This window comes from Impatiens glandulifera, chromosome 1, assembly GCF_907164915.1.
Source record: "Impatiens glandulifera chromosome 1, dImpGla2.1, whole genome shotgun sequence".
NCBI classification, from domain to species: domain Eukaryota; kingdom Viridiplantae; phylum Streptophyta; class Magnoliopsida; order Ericales; family Balsaminaceae; genus Impatiens; species Impatiens glandulifera.
Genome location: NC_061862.1, coordinates 159,064,470 through 159,085,110, shown reverse-complemented (window position 1 = coordinate 159,085,110; position 20,641 = coordinate 159,064,470). Strand labels below are relative to the sequence as shown.

The following is a 20,641-nucleotide window of genomic DNA, read 5'->3' as shown; positions in this document are numbered from 1 at the left end:
CCGGAGTATTTCCTGATTTACAATTCTGCATGCTAAAACGCTCAATTACTTTATCGATATAGTTCTTTTGTGATAACCCAATAATATATCGAGATCTATCCCGATATATTTGGATCCCTAATACAAAAGATGCTCCATTAAGATATTTCATTTCGAAATTATTCGAAAGAAATTTCTTGGTTTCATGTAACAAACACATATCGTTTATGGCAAGAAGAATGTCATCCACATACAAAATTAGAAAAATAAATTTACTCCCACTAAACTTGTGATAAACACAATTATCAACAACATTCATTTCAAAACCGTATGAAAGAATTATTTGATGAAATTTGTGATACCATTGGCGAGACGCTTGTTTTAACCCATAAATAGATTTTTTTAATTTACAAACCATATGTTTTGGGTCATCAACCTCAAAACTTTATGGTTGTAGAATATAGATCGTTTCATTAATGTCTCCATTTAGAAACATCGTCTTTACATCCATCTGATGAAGCTCTAATCAAAATGTATCACTAGAGCCATAATTGTCCTAAAAGAATCCTTCGAAGAAACTGGAGAGAAGATTTCTTTATAGTCAATCAACTTTTTCTTAGTGTAACATTTAGCTACAAGACGTGCTTTATACCTCTCCACATTACAATTTACACTCCGTTTGGTTTTAAAAAACCATTTAGAACCTACGGGTTTTACACCTTCTGGTAATGGGACAAGTTCCCAAACTTTATTGGCTTGCATCGATTTATACTCATCACACATTGCTTCAATCCATTAATCCGAATTAAGACTCTTTATGACATGAGAAAAGTTGACAGGATCATCCTCTATCATACCACTATTGTCCTCAATTTCTTGAAGAAATGTCACATAATCATCCGAAATGACATTTCTCCGTTCTCTAGTGGATCTACGTAAAAGCGTTGGCTCATGAACTATATGTTCTTGAGTTTGTTGAGTTTGATCTATAGTGACAATTTGGGGTTCCTGTTCATTGGGTTCCTTAGTTGTATCCTGATACTGTATGGGAGCTGGAATAACTATTTGCTCTTGAGGTGTAAAATCAATCACTTCGGTGATTTCTTGATCCTCAAAAGTAAAGTCTGAAACTGTATTTCTCCCCTCCAACTCAACATTTTCAAAGAACATGGCAGTACCCGTCCTAAAGATATTTCTTGACGTGGGATCATAAAATTTACACCCCTTTGACCGTTCCGAATATACAATAAAATGACTACTTACTGTACGAGGTGCCAGCTTTGGTTTATTTGGTCTATAAGGTTTAGCCTCAGTTGAACAACCCCACACCCTAAAATGACGTACGTTAGGCTTACGCCTAGTACAAAGCTCATAGGGTGTTTTAGTAGTCGCCTTAGTTGGTACTCAATTAAGAATATAGACTGTTGTCTTTAGCGCCTCTCCTCATAAGGATCGTGGTAAAGTAGATTGACAAATCATACTTCAAACCATATCCTTTAATGTGCGATTTCGTCTCTCTACAACACCATTAATGCTAGGTGAACCCGACATGATGTATTAAGGGACTATTCCACACTCCTTAAGGAAGACAGTAAAAGGGCCTGGACGTTGTTCACCAGATCCATCATTTCTACTGTAATATTCACCTCCACGGTCAGACATGATGATCTTAAAGCGTTTACTGGGTTGATTTTCAACTTCAGTCTTAAATTCCTTAAACATGTTCAATGCCTCAAATTTTTCCCTTATAAGGTAAATGTAGCCATATCGAGAATAATCATCAATGGATTATACGAAATATTGTTGACAATTCCACGAAAGGGTGGAAAATGGCCCACAAATGTCTGTATGTATCAATTCTAAGATTTCGTTAGCTCGATAAGCACTTGTCCTTTTCACTTTGATTTGTTTACCTTTAACACAGTTGACACAAATCTCAAAATCTGAAAAATTAATTGAATCAAGGATTCCATCCTTAACGAGTCTTTCAACTCGATTTTTCAAAATATATCTCAAACGTTTGTGCCATAGTAAACATGAATCATTTAATTTTCGCTTAGTACCTCTCATTTCTGTATTAAGGGTTTCATTATAAGAAGTTAAAATGTTAAGCATATATAAGTTGTCATTAACCATAAAAGTACCAGAACTAACCAAATTTGAGTTTAAAGACAATGTACACTTACTGTTTCCAAATGAACAACAATAGCCTAATTTGTCCAAATAAGAAACAGAGATTAAGTTTCGTCTAAATGACGGTACAAAAAAAGTATCTTTTAACTCAAAAAAATTTCAAGTACTCAGCAACAACTTAAAATCGCCAACAACTTTCACTTCTACTGATTCCTCATTTCCAAAATAGATACATCTTTCAGCATCAATTGGGCTTCGGTAGCCTAGGCAACCCTGCATTGAAACACTAATGTTAACAGTTGAACCAGAGTCCAATCACCAAGTGTTTCGAGGTACTGAAGCTAAATTAACTTCAGAACAAACCAAAGTAAGAAAAGTACCTTTCTTCACGAGCCATTCGTGATACTTAGTACAATTATTTTTCTGATGTCCAACATTCTTGCAAAAGAAGCAAGACTTCTCCACAGGACGAGCCTGAGAGTTGAGACTGGTTCCTTAACAATCTCAATCTTTACAGCCTTTCTTTTATTGTCGCCCTTGTTTTTCGAGGTTTCAGCGACATGTACTAGCTTAGTCCTATTATGCTTCATCCTTTCTTCCTCTTCAACACAATGAGAAATGAGCTCATTAAGAATCCACCTCTCCTTTTGGAAGTTGTAACTGACCTTAAACTGGTTGTATTGATTAGGAAGTGAGAGGAAGACCAATAGGACTAACATGTCCTCCGAAAGGTCTAACTTCAGTGCCCTCAATTTTGAAGCAACATTGAACATCTTTAGGATGTACTCCCTTATGTTACCCTTCCCAAGATACCTCATGGCAATGAGAGTTTTTAAAAGAGTACTCATTTCCGCCTTATCGCTTTTAGTAAAGCGCTTTTTAATCAACAGTAATTTCATTAGTTAGAGAAGTGGGTTGATATACCCTTAATGTCAAGTCCAGATCCATACAGCCCAAATGAATGAAGATTGATTTTTTCCAATTCTTAAAGTTGTCCCCAAATAACGTGGGGACCGGATAGTTAGCAGATATTACAGAACTAGAACCTGGAATAAATAGAACACATGAATACTCACATTATTTTCCACATATAAACAAGAAACTGAATATGATTAATCCCATCACAAGATACCAAGTGCAACATTAATATCAAATCTTTGGATATTAATATTAACTGCAAGCTATACTCTTGTTGTAATAATCAAATTTTGACAATAAATTTTGTTAAACAATAAATTTAACTTTGGATAAACATATTGTCCACATGAAAACCTTATAATCATCACAAATTTATCATCACAGATATGTTCGCATTTCTACTAAATACCAATTTTACATTTAGGTCAATTAATAATTGCACGAAATACAAACACACAACCATTCTTTAGTATTTGAATAAAATAATACACAATAGAGGCCACTTTGGTGACAATTTTGTTACAATTATTTTATTCAACTGAACCATATATATATTCACTTCCTGTAATTGAGAGTTGCCAAATGACTTGAATAGGGTATAAAAATAAATTAATCATTACTAACTTCATCTTCTAAATGAAATCAACTTCCATTTTCTTTATAGAGCTTTCTCTCAAGCTTTTATGGTTTTGAAAACCAAAATTGAAAAACAAAGTGATATTATAAAGTTCATCTTTAAAGCTTATGGTTAATCTATATTCTAACAGGTAATTTCATAAAACAGGATAGCTCTAATACCAATTGATAGAAATGATCAATATCCTATTTATGAATAAACCTAAAAAACGCAACAGAATCATACCTGGAATAGAAGCCATCATTTAGATCAGGTTAAACTTCCAAGACTGAGTGAATCATACCTGGAATAGAAACCATCATTTAGATCAGGTTGAACTTCCAAGACTGAGTGATATTATCAATCTAATCTTCTGTCTTGACGGGGAATATCAGAAGATTAAGAAGAAAAAATCCTAAAGGAAAAATAAAAAACTAGAGAGCCAAACACAAAACGGTGAAGAAGAAATCTGAAAACCTTATGACTTTCTCTCTCTACAATTCCCTTTTATTGTCTCACTTTCTTTAGTTATCACTTGTCTTGGGGACCTAACCCAATTATTTAGGCCCAATATAAATTGAAGCTTAATTGTATTTGTCACGTCACCAAGTACAGATATTACCGAGTAGCTACATTTACATTCTATAATCTATAACTCTAACCATCATTAATTAACAATAATTAATAACTAATTAAAATAATGACTTTAAATAATATTTTCTATATTATATATATTTAATCCAAAAAATCCAACAGATATCCCCTTAACTGAACAAGTCAATGGTGAGGATGTTGTTGAGCCCAAAGATCCTTCTATAAACGAAAGTGGAGGAGATTCCTGGAAGGAGATGGCATGGATGTCATTAAAGAAAAGACACAAGTTTGTTGACAAGGTTATCATTCATGTATGTCTCTTTCTAATTAACAAAACCATTTCCATTAATCTCTAAATTGTTTTCCGCATTACAAATTCTTGTTGATTCTTTCTGGGACCAGATTGATCTCGTTGACACAGACACTGTTCCACCTCCTTATAAGGATGAAGCGGACGAGCAAGAATTTCCTGTTATCCTCAAGAATTCCGGTCTGCAAGATACTGATTATAAACCACCTGAAGAGAAATCATACTAGGACATTGTAGGGGATAACCTATTCGAGGAGATGCAATTCGCCATTGCCATTGAAGAAATTGGGTTGACTCACGATCATGAGGTGGGTTCTTTTTATTTTGCCCAAATGATCAATCATTTTTATCCTTTAAGTTTAGAGATTGATCGTGTTTATATATATATATATATATATATATATATATATATATATATATATGTTTAGGTTACCATTGATGATCAGACTTCATTAGCTACTAATGATGGTTCTCTCGGACTTTGCAAAAATAAGGAACATTTTCTCATTCTTAATGAGGAAATTGGGATCCTCTACAAATATTGCACGTATGGGAAAATGGAGATCAGATACGTTCCACCAACTTTTGTATGTATTGTTTTGAACCTTTTTAGTGAATTTTCTTTCTTCAAAATTCAAATTAGTTAGTATTCATTCAAATGGGCTTTCCATTTTTTAGGTTAAGAATCCATGGGGAAGAATAACCAGGAAAGATATGAGGGAGGCTAAGCTCTTTAATCTAGACCATCTCCAAATGAAGTGTTGAGTTATGGAGTCTACACTTATAATAAACTCTATATTATTAATTAGAGTTTATTGAGTTTGTATTTAGTTTTGGGCTTGGGCCTGACCAACGGTTATTTAGGTTTATTACTTGAATGTTTACCCTATAAATATGTGATTATTAAGGGTTTACAAAAACTAGACATAATTCTATAGAGATAAAGTGTGAGGCAAAAACTCTGTATTTCATCTTCTTCTTCATAGTGAAATCTTGTGGCGGCTGAAGTGGATGTAGCTCAATTTGAGTGAACCACTATAAATTTGTGTATTCTTGTGTTCTTCTTTCTTACGTTTTTACATATTGTTTCAAGTAGGTCGGATTTAGGAGATACAAATTCTAACAACTGGTATTAGAGCAGCTAGGCTAGATCTGAGCATTAGAAACGATGGCAAACGACAATAGTATAGGACACGGTATTGGAAGATTCGATGGGACAGATTATGCCTTCTGGAGAATGCAGATTGAAGATTATCTCTATGGAAAGAAGCTTCATGTTTCTTTGAGTGAGAAACTAGAGAAGATGGATGAAGCTCAATAGAAACTCCTTGATAGGCAGGTTTTGAGAGTTGTCCGATTGACGCTAGCCAAGACGCTTGCTCACAATGTACCAAAGGAGAAGACCACCATGGGTCTGATGAAAGCTCTTTCTGATATGTATGAGAAACAATCTGCTAACAACAAGGTACATCTAATGAAAAGACTATTTTACTTAAGAATGATTGATGATACTTCTGTCACTACTCATTTGAACGAATTCAATAAAATTGTGAATCAATTGCTATCTGTTGAGATTGATTTTGGGGATGAAGTTAGTGCCCTAATTTTGTTAGCATCTCTATCAAATAGTTGGGAACCTATGAGGGCGGCAATTAGTAATTCAGTTGGAAATGCTAAACTAAAATTTGTTGAATTTAGAGATTGTATTCTTGTTGAAGAGGTTTGTAAAATTGATTATGGTGAAACGTTTAAAGGTTCTACTCTGAATGTGGAAAACAGGGGCAGAGGTAATGATAGAAATTTTAACCGAAATAAGAGCAGATCTATGTCAAGGAGTAGGAGGAGTCAGTCCAAGTTTGAGCGGACATTTGAGTGCTGGAATTGTGGTAAACAAGGTCATTTGAAGAGGAACTACAAAGCACCGAAGAGAAACAATGATAATAAAAATGATGCAGCCAACGTTGTTACAGAAACTGTCACTGATGCGTTACTTATGTATGTTGATAGCCTGATAGATTCATGGGTTTTGGACTCGAGAGCGTCTTTCCACACCATTGTCCACAAAGAATTAATGGAGAATTATGTGACTGGAAATTATGGAAAAGTTTATCTCGCAGATGGTGAGCCACTGGATATTGTTGGCATGAGGGATATCAAATTGAAGATGGAAAATGATTTTGTTTGGAAGATTAATAAGGTGAGACACATTTCAGATTTAATGCGCAATCTGATTTCTGTTACACAACTTGATAAAGATAGCAATAGTTGTTGTTCGATGTCACAAAACAGGAACGTTATACGCGACTTCAACTTGCAGAGAAACAATTATTGTTATAGTAGATGACTCGAAGAACAGTGAGTTGTGGCATTGCAGGTTAGGACAAATCGTTGAGAACGTGGCCCTAGAGACAAATCACCAAACACCGATTATACAGTTGAGAAAATCATCAAGGAATCGAAAATCAGTCGAGAGGTGGTCTCCATCTCTGAACTATACATTGTTGACAGATATAGGTGAACCTGAATGCTATGAGAAAGCAATACAATCTGATGAATCGGTTAAATGAGAGTCTGCGTTGATAGATGAGATGAACATTTTTTTATTATTAGTTTCTTTCTCCATTTTATTTTCTCAATGTTTGTATCTTAATTAACTAATCTTCACAAGTTTTATAAGGCATGGATTATATTTTGATAAAAGCAGAAAATTATATATATATATATATATATACAAGGTTTTGAAAACCGTTCCGGTTATCGGTCCGGTTTTCTGGGCGAACTCCGGTTTAATCGGTCCAACCGGTTCAACCACTAGTTTAACCGTATTTTAAATTCATTAAATTTAAGTTCTCCTCTCTTCGACTTCTTCCATCTCTATTGATTTCTATTCAACAATCACCAGTGCAAGATTTGAGGACTTGAAAATAGATTTGTTCAGAAAGTGTATGGATCCAGTTGAGAAGTGTTTGAGGGATGCTAAGATAGACAAGAACACCATCCACGATGTTGTCCTTATCGGTGGGTCTCCTTCAAGATTTCATCGAATATTGCAGATGTCTTCGATGACCTGCTACTTTATTGGTGGTGCTACATCTCCTACTTCAACCAGGACTTACGGTCGTTGCTCAACGATCTGATGGTTAAGGCGGCGGCTGGCGGCTCGCGTCGGAAATTTGCGGCGGGAAATAAGGAAGGACCAGATTTCAGGACCCTATATGCGATGATGCAGTGCACTCCGGATTTGATAGAGCATGAATGTAGTAATTGCTTAAGTGAAAGGAGCAGGAATGCAGTAATTGCTTAAGTGAAAGAATCCCTCAGATTTACGATTATTGTAATGGGAAAATAGGGGGTAGAGTTATTAATTTGAGTTGTTATTTGAGACTGTTGTTCAAGTTTTATCACCACCACCTCCAGTTAACTCACCGCCAGACTCCCACTGATGTCTTCTTCTTGAAGGCGGATGATCCAGTCTTGAGAGAGAGGAGAAGAGGTAGATCAGTCTTGAGAGAGAGAGGAGAAGAGATAGATCAGTCTTGAGAGAGAGAAGAGGTCCAGAGTTTTATTGTTTAAAATAATGACCTTTCGGACCGGATATTTCCGGTTCGTTTTTTCGGTTGAACCGTCCGATCGGACCGGATTTTGACCAGTTCGAAAGGTGACCGCATTAAAGTCAAAAACCGAACCGTCCCTTCAACCGTTTCGCGGTCAGACCGGTTGAACTGGCGGTCCAACCGCGTATTTTAAAACCTTTTATATATATAATATGGGAAATAAATTACTTTGACTAGAATTTGCTTATCCATGGAAGTTTTAAAGTTCAACTTTATTATAAAGAGGCTTTATAGCATCAACAGCTAGCTAGTGACAAACTCCATAGAAATGAAAGCAAGGGTTGTATCCTCTTTAAATGGTAAAATATGAGCAAAGTAGGACCATTGGGGTTTTTTTAAAAACTTAGAGGGAGAAAAAAATAATGATTGGTGATGATTTTGAGGAGATGATGATTAGTTTTGGTAAAAAGACTTAAAGGGTATTAATATATATAAATAAAATAATAAATAATAATTTAAAATAGAGAGTATTTTGGTATTTTGGTTAATGAAATGAGTGATGTGATTGTTGAGAAGTGATTGATTGGAAAATTGATTTGGGTTGAGTTTTTTTAAAAAACCCAATGAGAACAAGCTCTAGGTCAACATTTGATGAGTTTCGAATTGGTTTCAAACTTAAATTACATCAAAACCAGTAGAGGATCAATAGCTTTATCGAATTGTGTTAGACAATCATATATATAGTTGTCGATTGTAATCTAATTGACTAACTAATATTCGTCGGCACCAAGGAAATGCTTACACTTTGTTTGGGACAAATGGAAGTTCAACAAAAAGTGACCTAATTTATTGATATATCTAATTTTGATTTTGGCTAAAAATACGAAATTGCGTATAACCCAATATTCGGAAAAAGTATTTCTAAGGATATAATATGAACTTTTAAGAATATTACACGAGTTATGTGAGTAAGTATGAATCGGTAATATTAAGTTAGGAACATATCCTTGTGAAAAAAAAAAATGTGACAATCACAATCATGATTAATATTTTATTGCTAAGAATTGAATACACACTTAATTTAATTGCACATGTAAACTTGTAGTGCAGATGGAATGAAAACATTGACTCCCAATTACTTTATAAACTAAGAATTTGACTTTTGATCGTTTTAAAAATAAATGTTGATTGAGTTAGTTTGATTTCCATAAAAAAAACATTACATTGAAGTAAGAGGATTATGTTGTTGGTGATGAAAATTTTGTTTTGAAATCTCCTAAAACTTATTTCATTAATTTAAATATTTTATTAAGATTTACCTAACAAGGTTCATAGACAAATGAATTATAATATAAGTTATTCCTTTAAAAAAAATATATGAAATAATGAATTATTATGTGTTAATTTGAGTTGAGATAGGAGGTAATAAAAAAATGACCATATGATATTTGAGGTCTCGCATTTGAGTCCTTTTTATTAAATAGGATTCAAATTTGAATTGTGTCCGTATAAGGTTTGAATTATCAAAATTTTAACAATTCCAATTTTTTTTTCAAATGGACAAAAACACGTGTCTTCTTGTTATAACATATTATTTTTATTTTTCTAATTAAATTGATACGTTTGTAAATGAAATAATATTTATAGACGTTTTGCATGTATTATTTTTAAATAAGTATTTTTTTAGATCTACCCATTTTAGTTTATTAAAATTATTAGTTTATTAAAATTAGTATGGGTAACTAAAAAATGTATGACCTAAGAAAAAGTTTGAGAAAATCCGAATAAATATAGATTATATATTTATTTTTATTGAATTTTGAAACGACATAACTTTGTGTATGGTTTACCAATTTAAACGTTTTATGTTTTAAATTGAGTATTTTTTTTAGATGTTTCCGTTTCACAATATCGAGCGCGGTTTGAATGTTTTACACAAATATGTGATATGTGAAAATAATTGAAAAATAGATAAATGCTATTTTTTTTTAAAAAAAATCATAAATTAGGTAAGAAAATGAAAATATTACATTAAAGAAGATGGATGAGTTCATTAGTTTGATAAAACCTCTAATGACTAAAATTGTGATAGTTCGAACTTCATATGTAAGAATGAAAATAAGACAGATCGGGGTAGAGAATACATTTACCATCCTCGCCCAATTCGATTTTAGGGTATCTCCGCAGGACAACGTTTATATCCTATTATCTAAAAAATTATATAAACGATTTTTTAATATAATATATACGGTTATATTGAAAATTCATATTTATTATAAATAAATAAACTTAAAACTATTATAAAATATAAAGAATAAATAAATATATTAATTAGTGATTTTATATATTAAATTGTGTTTACGGTGATCAGCACAAAATTATGGTGAGATCGAGACGAGCGACACAAATAACATCCCGACCTATCCGGTCAACTACCAAGTCAAATCGGAAAAAAAAAACGTTATTACCGAAAAAATTAGATCGAAATCGCGTGACAGATTATTATTGTCATTCCTACCCATATACACTATAAACACAATTTAAAATTCGAGCACAATCGATAAAATCAATCCAAAAATATGATGAATTGAAATATGGGGCAAATTTGCACTTTCTTACAAAGGTTGGATTTTATTTGTATAGTTTTGAAGTTCAATGGCCGTTTTGTTCTGAAATCATTGAATATCTCTTACTCTACGGATAAACCCTAAAACCTTCACTAATCTTCAAAATTCATGCTGGCCAGAGGCCAGGCACACTCAATCCATGGCCATTTCCTCCAGTTTTGCTTTAGCTTGCCGTCCCCGTCTTCCTCTCCGACCATCTCTTCTCCATTCCGTTCACAGGGTAATATCAATAGATGGATTTATCATTTATATATGTATGTATGTATGCGAAGATACCCACTTAACATAATTGGCTACTTGTTTCTGTGTAGACGAGTTTCGGCTCTTTGGCAGTAATTGAAACTTTAGACGATCCGGAAAACATCATTTTAAGCGATGGCACTCGTGATTCTGATGCTCCCAGCAAAAGAGGCAATTTTTCTGGATATGAGATTGTAGTTAATTCTTTTCAGATTCCTTTACCCATTTCTTAATTGCTTCATATTTTGTTGTTTGTATTAATATAATGTGATTTGAAACAGTTGGTAGTGCCCGGAGAAAGTTTGAATGGACGAAGTTGAGTTCCAAAGATGTTGGTATCACTAACCATATGATTCCTAGATCTACAAGACAGGTTCTTGATGGGCTTAAGAAGAAAGGTGCGCATCTCCAATCAAGATTACTTTTTTATATACTTCTCCATGTGGGTTTTTCAGATGATTATCCTGTGCGTACATCCTAACATCCATAATGGTAGTCTGAAGATCTGGTTCTTATTTAATATGTAGAGTTGATTGAAATTTAATATGGGTTTTCAGGTTTTGATGTCTACCTAGTGGGAGGTTGCGTTCGTGATCTTATATTAAGACGAACACCAAAGGACTTCGATGTTATAACTTCAGCTGAACTTAAACAGGTTTCAATAGCTATCTCATTGTGTGTGTTTTTTTCTTAAGTGTTTATCTGCCAAAGATGATGATGCTTAGATGCAACATGTTCTTTTGGTTAGTTATCACCTGGTTTTTCAAAACATTGTAACTTGGGAATATGGGCATGACGCGTAAGCTTAACACAAAATGGAAATTGTCATAATTTGCAGGTATTGAGAATATTTTCACGCTGTGAAATAGTTGGAAAGCGCTTTCCCATTTGCCATGTCCACATTGATGGTACAATTATAGAGGTTTGTTGTCCTATGATAAACCACATTTGTCTTATAATAATCAACTTTGAATGGAACTTCCAGATGATGTTTCATTTTTCAGTTTACTACTAGTTAAATCGTCCCTTTCAATAATCAGGTCTCAAGTTTCAGCACCTCGGCTAGAAAGTTTGGTAGGGACTTAAGTTTTGATTCAGAAAGACCTATTGAATTTGATGACAAGGACTTTGTTCGTTGGAGGAATTGCTTGCAGCGTGATTTCACTGTAAACAGGTTATGGCTCTAAAAGAATTATGGCTTCCCAGAAATATATTCTGATAGTTTATCTTATAGTTTACAAATTTCTTGTTTTCAGTTTGATGTTTGACCCTTTTGGAAAAGTAATCTACGACTATATCGGTGGACTAGAGGACATTAGAAAAGCTAAAGTGTGAATGTATCCTGATGGTTTCTTTTCATAGTCAAATTTTTTTTGTACTTTGTTCTGCTAGAGTTTTCTTACTCTGGTTTTCTGTCATAGGTACGAACTACTATCCCAGCAAATCGCTCATTTATAGAGGATTGCGGTTAGTTCTTTCTGATCCTATGCATGCATGTATTTTGCTTTCTCTTTCCAGGTTGTTCTTCTTTAGGTGATCAACACTTATCTGTCTGTAAAGTGATATTTTTCTTTTACCTATTTATCATAATCATCACCTTATTCTTCTTTTACATCATATGCAGCTCGAATTTTACGTGCTATTAGAGTTGCTGCTCGTTTGGGATTCAGTTTTACAAGAGATACAGCATTAAATGTTAAAAGTTTGTCTACTTCAATTCAAAGACTTGACAAGGTGGTGACTAGGAGTCATGTTTCTTGTTTGAGATTTTTCTATTTTGTATAGTTTTGCTGAATGATTAAGATTTTCATATTTGTAGGGTAGAATTCTCTTGGAGATGAACTACATGCTAGCGTATGGATCTGGGGAAGCTTCGATGAGGTTATTATGGAAATATGGCCTTCTTGAATTGATTCTCCCATTCCAAGTATGTATCTAAACTGCATCAGCTGCTTGGGCTGAATAAACATAACCGCCATCAGTATGTTATCTTAACATGGTTTTTGTTATGCAGGCAGCCTATTTAGTTCGAAGTGGTTTTAGGAGAAAGGATACTACATCAAATATGCTTCTGGTAATTAATCTAGAGATCTGATTCCTTTTTCTAGGATATAATAAAATCAAATTTTGAGCTTTTTCTTTCTTCTTTATCAATTGTATCTTGTTTACAGTCACTTATCTCTAACATGGACAAGTTTCTGGCACCAGACAGACCGTGTCACACTAGTTTGTGGTAAACTTTGTATTGAATTAGTTAACTGATTCAAACGATTTAGAGTTCCAAAGTTTTATTAATGTTAATTTCTCAGGATCGTCATCTTGGCGTTTCATAAAGCACTATCAGACCAACCTAGATACCCTTTAGCTGTTGCTGCATTCGGTCTAGCAGTGCATAATGGCGGAAACATGTCTGAAGCCATCAACATAGCACGATCAATCACAATGCCACACGATGAGAGCTTCCGTGAGTTGTTGGAAAATCAGAATCCTGACTTTTCCGAATTGAAATTAGAAGTCCAAAATATTGCTTCGTCAGTCAAAAACGCCCTAACTGATATGACTGATGAGTATCATGTGTCCAAAGCAATGGCCAAGTATCCTAGAGCACCCTACACTGATCTGGTGAGCAATTGGGAAATTCCCAAATTCATCGAAATGTTTTCCTTATTTATATCGATTTTTCTTAACAAATTTTGCAGGTGTTTGTCTCGTTTGGATTATATTTGAAGACGTGTAGTATATTTGAGTGTGCAAGGAAAGGAAGGGAAAGAGGATTTGTTGCTAAGCAAGGAAGCAAGATCGATTACGATGCTCTAACATTTGGTAGCCTGCAAGAATTAAGGCACGTTTTTGCTAGAATCATTTTCGACACTGTGTACCCGTTAAGTTTAAGTAACGAATAATGGGTTTATCTCATAAAAGGAACCAAATTTGTTTAATTTTTTTTGAAATGTAGTGTTCATGTTCATCAATTGTTAGAACACAAATGAGGAAAATAAGCCTACTAATCACCTTCTTATATTACATGTTATTGTTTAATGTTTTGTCCATAAAAAAATTAATATTATGAAAAGAGTGTTAGTTAGGAAATTGAAAAGTCAAAGTCAAATGGGTAGGTTAAATTATAAGGAAGAAGTTGAATATAAATTTTTAATATATGAGACTTATTATTATATAGTGTAATGTATTAGGTTAATGTTGTCACTCTTATTGAAAATGACACACCTTCATTTTTATAATTAAGGTTGACTTAAACTATCAACCTAACTATCTACCATTATTAAATCTTCAATTTGTGACCTGTACAAAGATATTTTTTTTTTTAATTTAGTAAAATCTCACATTTTTCTATCCCATTAAAAAAAAAATAAAAAAAAAATAGTAGACAGAAAAGAAAAATAAATAAATAAAAGTCATACTAAAAAAAATAATAAATTTAAAAAATGACCCAAGACCATAAAAATATTCGGAACATGGTTCGAGAACATAGTCATGTTCGAGACAAAAATAATCAAATAAATTTATTTTCAGTCTATATTTCATTAAAATGTTTCGAACATGACAATGTATAAACACATTTTTTTCCAAAATCACAGTTGAATTCGTAGTCTTCTTTTAGTAAATTTCATTTCTTTAAATTTTATTAGAATGGGTTAAGTATCAAAATTAAAAACAAAATATAATAATGATTTAGAATATAAATGGTAGGTAAGATTAATTATTAAGATTTGATTAAAGTTAATGAGTTAATAATAGTGTTTGCATGGTGTATGTAATTAAAGTTTTCTTCAAATCCAAGAAAGATAGAAAGTTTAGAAATATTAAATTAATAAGGGGCATTATGGGAAGAAGATGAAGATATTTGAGCACTTTGATGATGATTATGAAGGGGGGGCAGAATTTGCTGTGACTGACACACTTGTTGTTGTTCAGTCAAACTTGAGCTAGCCAGCTGTCTGTTTATAAACCATAATTTATTGTTAAATTTATTATAAAAAAAACAGTTTTTAAGTAAAAATATTTAAATATTAATAGATAATATTCTTAAAAAGATGAAATTAATAATTTTCACATAAATTGCATGCGTGTGAAAGCAACGATCTAACTGTCAACTAAGTTTCTTTACTTCAGAAACTTTTAGTTTCTTTTTAACTTTCTTTTTCCATAGTCTTAGGTCACTTTTTATTCCACTCGACTAATATAGCGCGTGTTGTTTAACCTCTCACATTGAACATGCTGGCCTGCTTCCTTTGTTGTTTTTTTTTTTTTGTAAAAATAAAGAAATAAACTAGCCCTTGAACTTTCTAATATGATATTAAATTAGCTCTCAATTTTGAACATCATCTAAACACCCATTTCTATTTCTTGAGTATATTCCAAAATAGGTCACATTATAGAATGATCTTAAGAGTTTGTTCACTAATTTTTGATGGTTGGTTTATTTAAAAAAATATTGATAGGTTGATAATTTTAAAATATATTAATTTTAATAAAAATACTTAAAATATATTAATAAATTAAAAAAAAATACTACTATCAAGTTTTTGTATTTTATTAATAAATTGAGTGAACTAATTAATTATATAGGGTATGAAAAAAAAAGTTGAATATTTTTGGATTTATAAAAAACCAACTGAACAAGCTCTTAGGTCTTGTTTGGTTTGAGCTATTTAAATAACATAACCCGGTGAAACATCATTTTATTTTCTACATCACTTAACTAATTAACTAAAATAATAATCATAAGTCGCTTTGACCAAGTAGTTAAGGCGTGTGCCTGCTAAGTACATGTGGTTTCCCCGCGAGAGGAACAAATTTAAACCATGCCTTAGTCTATTTAAAAAATACTGTTGGATAATAAATATTTTTTTTAGTCAAAATACTTTAAATTAATATATAATTTTAAAAAATATACTATAATATTTTGATCTTGAAATTCAAGTTGAGAACAACAAAGTGAAGAGTTCAGAATAGACAGTACTTATCATCATCTTCAGTTCACCCCTCTTTTATTATAAGAGGAAGGGAAATGGGAAGAAGAAAGACAAAGAGAAAAGAAAGACAACCTGTTGAAACATTATGTTAGTATGAAAATAAAAAATCTGATTGTGATAATTAGGATTTGATACGATTTGTAATTTTTGTTTGTAATCTCTGTTTTTCGTATGTTTGATTACAACTAATCAGTTTCTTTAGGGTCGTTTGATTGTTATATTTTAATCCTAATTAGGGTTTGTCTAACTTTTATTCTTGACCCTCCACTTTTAAGATTTTAATAATTATGTTATAATTAATTTGAGAATAAATAAAATATTTTTTTATTATAATTGTATTTTATAATTACAACCCCAAAAGCTTAAATTTTATTTATTATATATATACTATGTGATGTATCTCGTGACCCACAAAATCTACCATGTAAAAGTGAATTGAAGAAGGAAATATAGGAGCTAAAAATAAAAAATAAAAACAAAACATGAAAATTAAGTAATAAAACTATAAAAAGTTACTTCCAAGTTCCATACCCCGCCATTTATGAGTAAGATCATTCCAAACACGCGCCAAAACAGCATGTCTTGTCTATCCTTTCCTTGTAAATATATCTAACGTGTTCCTTTCGATATTTAATATTAATTTAATCCATTTCCCTTTATACTTTCTTTCTTTCTTTCGTACGTTCATCCTCCTTCGTCTTCGTCGTCGTTTACCATTATTATCACAGTCAAATTCATCACCCATCTCTCTCCAAACCCTAACCACCATCATCATGAAAATCTCATCAGAAGAAAATGAAGAACACATATCTCCGACCAACCATCTTCTTCAATCACTGATTCATTCAATACCTCAAGTTCAAACATTCAAAGGAAAATGGTCACTTATCAAATCCAAACTCCTAATTCTTCAAACCCATATCACAGATTTTTCCAATTTCACTTCAAACACAATCTCTCTAGACCTTCTCCATTCAATCCACAATACCCTCTCCGATTCCATCTCTCTTTGCGAATCCTGCAAAGACTTAACCCTTCCAAACGGAAAACTCAGAACCCAAAACGACGTCGATTCGATCTCAACCCGTCTCGATCGCCATATCCATGACGCAGATCTTCTCCTCAAAAGCGGCGTTCTTGATGATGACAACAACAACAACAACTCTTCTTTGAGTTTGTCTGTTCGGGCGGAGATTAGATGTTTGATAACTCGTCTTCAAATCGGATCTTCTGATTCGAGAAACTCGGCTATGGATTCTGTTATGATTCTTCTTCATGGAGATGATAAGAATGTTTTGATTGCTGTTGGACAAGGGATTGTTCCTGTTTTAGTTCGTTTACTTGATTCACTTTCATCCCATGAATTAAAAGAGAAAACTGTCGCTGCCCTTGCTAGGGTTTCATCAATTGATTCAAATAAATCTGTTTTGATTGACGAAGGTTTACTTCTCCTCAACAATCTCTGTCGTGTTCTTGAATCTGGAAGTGGGTTCGCTAAGGAAAAAGCCTGTATCGTCCTCAAAGCTCTAAGTCATGCCAAGGAGAACGCTAGGGCAATTGGGTCAAGAGGTGGTATTTCTTCCTTACTAGAGATCTGTCAGTCCGGTACCCCAAGTTCTCAGGCCGCCGCCGCCGGAGTTTGCAGAAATCTATCGGAGTTTGCAGAAATCAAAGAGAATTTTATCGAAGAGAATGCGATTCCAATTCTGCTATCTCTGTTAGCCTCCGGGACTTCCTCTGCTCAAGAAAACGCGATTGGGTGTTTAAGTTTATTGATTTGTAACGATACCCAATTGAAGCTTTTCATTGCTAAAGAAGGGGGAATCGAAAGTTTGAAGAATTACTGGGATTCATCTCCATCAATTCGCAATCTTGAAGTAGCAGTTGACATGGTAAAGAACTTAGCTTCTTGCCCACTAATAGCAGAAACACTAATCACAGATGGATTTCTAAATCGACTAATCCCTCTTCTAAACTGTGGAGTATTATCTATTAGAACAGTTTCAGCCAATGCAATCTACGAATTGAGTTTCAATTCAAGAACACGAAAAGAGCTCGATTCTAACTACGATTCCAATTGCATTCCTTCATTGGTGAAAATGCTCGATGGAAAAGCAATTGAAGAAAGGGAAGCGGCTGCGAAGGCTTTGTCTTCTTTAATGGGTTATGCAGGAAACAGGAGATTGTTTAGGAAGGAAGGAAGAGGAATTATGGGTACAATTCAATTGTTGGATCCTTCTGTTGAAAAGTTGGATAAGAAATACCCAGTTTTGATATTGACATCGTTGGTGAAATCGAACAAGTGTCGGAAGGAAATGATTGCCGGTCGCGCTTGTATTTATTTGCAGAAGCTTTGTGAAATTGGAGATGTTGAAGGTGCAAAGAAGCTATTGGAGAATTTGGGTAAAGGTAAGCTTTTTGGAGGCTTGTTTGGATAACCTTAAGAAATTGTTGTATTGTATTGTTCAATTTGTTTCTCATTAATTAATATATATATATATATATATATATATATATATAGAACAAGTAAATACTAATTGAATAACAATTACAAGTTTTTCATAATATTTGCTATTTGAGTTCTAACTTTGATTCGTAGTTTGAATTGTGGTATATAAGGCTCAAACAAATAAAACCGTCTTTATAATATTTATTTTTCTTAACTAATTATCACATTTTGTTCAACCAAAATACATATTTTTTAAGGCATTTAAATTGTATTAGATAATTTTGAAGGTGTATATCTCGAAAAATACTTCATTTCAAAATAAAAGTACATTAAATTAAGTATTTAAGGCATTTAAATTGTATTAGATAGTTTTGAAGGTGTATATCTCAAAAAATACTTCATTTAAAAATAGAAGTACGTTAAAATAAATATTTAAGGCATTTAAATTGTATTAGATAGTTTTAAAAGTGTATATCTTGAAAAATACTTCATTTAAAAATAAAAGTTCGTTAAAATAAGTAGATTGTATAAAAAAATTATGTTGTTATAAAATTATTTAAAAATAAATACAAAATTTATTTAAATTCAAAGTCTCTCACATCTTTTCTTAAATTATATATTTTTAAGTCATCTAAACTAATTTCGACAAATTAGAATGGATAAATCTAAAAACAAAACTTAATTTAAAACAAAAAAATACTTCTAAACTTTTTTAAATATTATTTTATTAAAAAAATGACAAAGTAATAAGAAAGAAGACATTTTTGTCTATTTGAGAAAAATAAAATTATTAATATTTTATGACACAATTTAAAGTTAACGCACATTTGACAAAAACGACATCAATTAATACTAAATAGCAATTGGACATTTTATTTATTCAAATTTTGGGCACATAATTGAAGTTGGCTAGTCCTAGTGACATAAATACAAATAAAACATTGGTAAATAATAATTATAACATAGTCATCTTAGGCATGGCCTGATTTTTGTGCAGATAGAATGGATAGAAAAAAATAGGTAATGAGGCATAAGTAAGAAATGGTAACAGACATGGTTGCCCTTTTACAATACTTTCCAAACATATCGCAAATCGCCGCCCATCCCGCCTTCGAATTCCCGTGCTTTCCCTCGAATCCGACCGCAGTTGCAGCACCGCACGACAATGCCAACCCCGTTACCATAATCTGCAAATTTCATACTACTTAAGTCAACATAACAAATCCAAAAAAAAATTAAACATAAATCATATTTACCAAATCGTGAAGGAAGAAGTAGAAGAAGACGGATGAGTTGACAGATTTCTTAGAGACGACAATAAGGGAGAAGATCAAAGCGAATACGGAGAAACAAGCTACAATAGCGTTCGCAGCTGCAAACATTCTGCGATATTCAAAAAACCCCAATTTATTTATTTATTTATGAATAGACCAAATAAAATCATTTCATTAGACCATATAACAACGTTACTTGATATTAGGATCGTCTGAGTATTTGGTAGAGAAACTTAATCCTCCCATAATATTGATGGTTTGATGATTCTTGAAAACGATCATGGCAGATATCGCTGAAGTGAATAAAGTGATTAATCGCAACACGATCTGCGATATCGACCAAACTCTCCCCATATTCTTTTCACTTTTCTTCATATCCAAATCCATCATGCTATGCTTTGGGAGGGATCGATGGAGGAACAGGGTGCTATTTATTTATATAAATTTTTAGACTGAAAATAAAATAGAGGATTGGATCAAGTTTAATAATAATTCCCCAAACAGTATTCTTTTTTTTTAAGTAATATATTTTCAATCTTTACATTCACCATCTTACCCTTTTTTCTTTTCATTTTTTTTTTTTGTGTGAAACCATTTTATTAGTGAATTAAAACAAGTTTATTAGTGTGATACATTTAATTTAGTTTTGGGATAATCATGCACCAATTATTGGAAAAAAAAAGTTATTTTATAAAGTTAACACGTTAATATTAGGATCTTGGGTCCAAAATTTTAAAATCTCAACGAGATTGTATGTTTTTGTTAACTTATCCATATTATAAGTATGGAGTGCGTTAAGCTATAGCCCAAAAAACACATTTAACCATGTGCAGAACTTACCGCCTAACAGGTTCGAAACCAGAACGTCATGGAGACCTGGAGATATTCATCTTTTATTGTCGCTAAGCTAGAGGAGGGATAATAAAAAAAAATTATTTATTGAGAGGGAATGA

At 32.6% G+C, this 20,641-nt stretch overlaps 3 protein-coding genes across 4 annotated transcripts; 2 read left to right on the top strand and 1 right to left on the bottom strand.

The window, feature by feature from the left end:
- Positions 1 to 10,791: 10,791 nt before the first annotated feature.
- LOC124920447 (poly(A) polymerase I-like) lies at positions 10,792 to 14,008 on the top strand. Of its 2 annotated transcripts, XM_047460938.1 has the most exons (14): positions 10,792 to 10,951; positions 11,043 to 11,142; positions 11,253 to 11,369; positions 11,529 to 11,626; positions 11,810 to 11,893; positions 12,012 to 12,145; positions 12,228 to 12,300; positions 12,393 to 12,438; positions 12,596 to 12,705; positions 12,791 to 12,898; positions 12,986 to 13,045; positions 13,143 to 13,204; positions 13,281 to 13,593; positions 13,671 to 14,008. In XM_047460938.1, the coding sequence occupies exons 1-14, from the start codon at positions 10,871 to 10,873 to the stop codon at positions 13,872 to 13,874; spliced, it is 1,590 nt and encodes a 529-aa protein (XP_047316894.1). In that variant the 5' UTR covers positions 10,792 to 10,870; the 3' UTR covers positions 13,875 to 14,008. The 2 variants fall into 2 exon arrangements, with proteins under 2 accessions (XP_047316894.1, XP_047316895.1); XM_047460939.1 differs by lacking the exon at positions 10,792 to 10,951 and having other exon boundaries at positions 11,044 to 11,156.
- A 2,629-nt stretch (positions 14,009 to 16,637) lies between these two features.
- Positions 16,638 to 18,522, top strand: LOC124920446. Its single transcript, XM_047460937.1, has one exon. It carries the CDS (start codon positions 16,739 to 16,741, stop codon positions 18,401 to 18,403), a length of 1,665 nt encoding a protein of 554 aa, XP_047316893.1. The 5' UTR covers positions 16,638 to 16,738; the 3' UTR covers positions 18,404 to 18,522.
- Positions 18,523 to 19,385: 863 nt separating this feature from the next.
- Positions 19,386 to 20,075, bottom strand: LOC124913253 (CASP-like protein 1F1). Its single transcript, XM_047453852.1, has 3 exons — positions 19,885 to 20,075; positions 19,671 to 19,797; positions 19,386 to 19,601 (listed from the first exon to the last, which is right to left on the bottom strand). Exons 1-3 carry the CDS (start codon positions 20,073 to 20,075, stop codon positions 19,386 to 19,388), a joined length of 534 nt encoding a protein of 177 aa, XP_047309808.1.
- Between the last annotated feature and the right edge of the window lie 566 nt (positions 20,076 to 20,641).

Bases quoted from the DNA above. Each gene is read 5' to 3' on its own strand.
- LOC124920447 (XM_047460938.1), top strand. From the start codon at position 10,871: ATGGCCATTTCCTCCAGTTTTGCTTTAGCTTGCCGTCCCCGTCTTCCT. The intron at 10,952-11,042 runs GTAATATCAATA...GTTTCTGTGTAG, and splicing joins TTCTCCATTCCGTTCACAGG to ACGAGTTTCGGCTCTTTGGC. The intron at 13,205-13,280 runs GTAAACTTTGTA...TTAATTTCTCAG, and splicing joins CCGTGTCACACTAGTTTGTG to GATCGTCATCTTGGCGTTTC.
- LOC124920446 (XM_047460937.1), top strand. From the start codon at position 16,739: ATGAAAATCTCATCAGAAGAAAATGAAGAACACATATCTCCGACCAAC.
- LOC124913253 (XM_047453852.1), bottom strand. From the start codon at position 20,075: ATGGATTTGGATATGAAGAAAAGTGAAAAGAATATGGGGAGAGTTTGG. The intron at 19,798-19,884 runs GTAACGTTGTTA...TGAATATCGCAG, and splicing joins TCAGACGATCCTAATATCAA to AATGTTTGCAGCTGCGAACG. The intron at 19,602-19,670 runs GTAAATATGATT...TGAAATTTGCAG, and splicing joins ACTTCTTCCTTCACGATTTG to ATTATGGTAACGGGGTTGGC.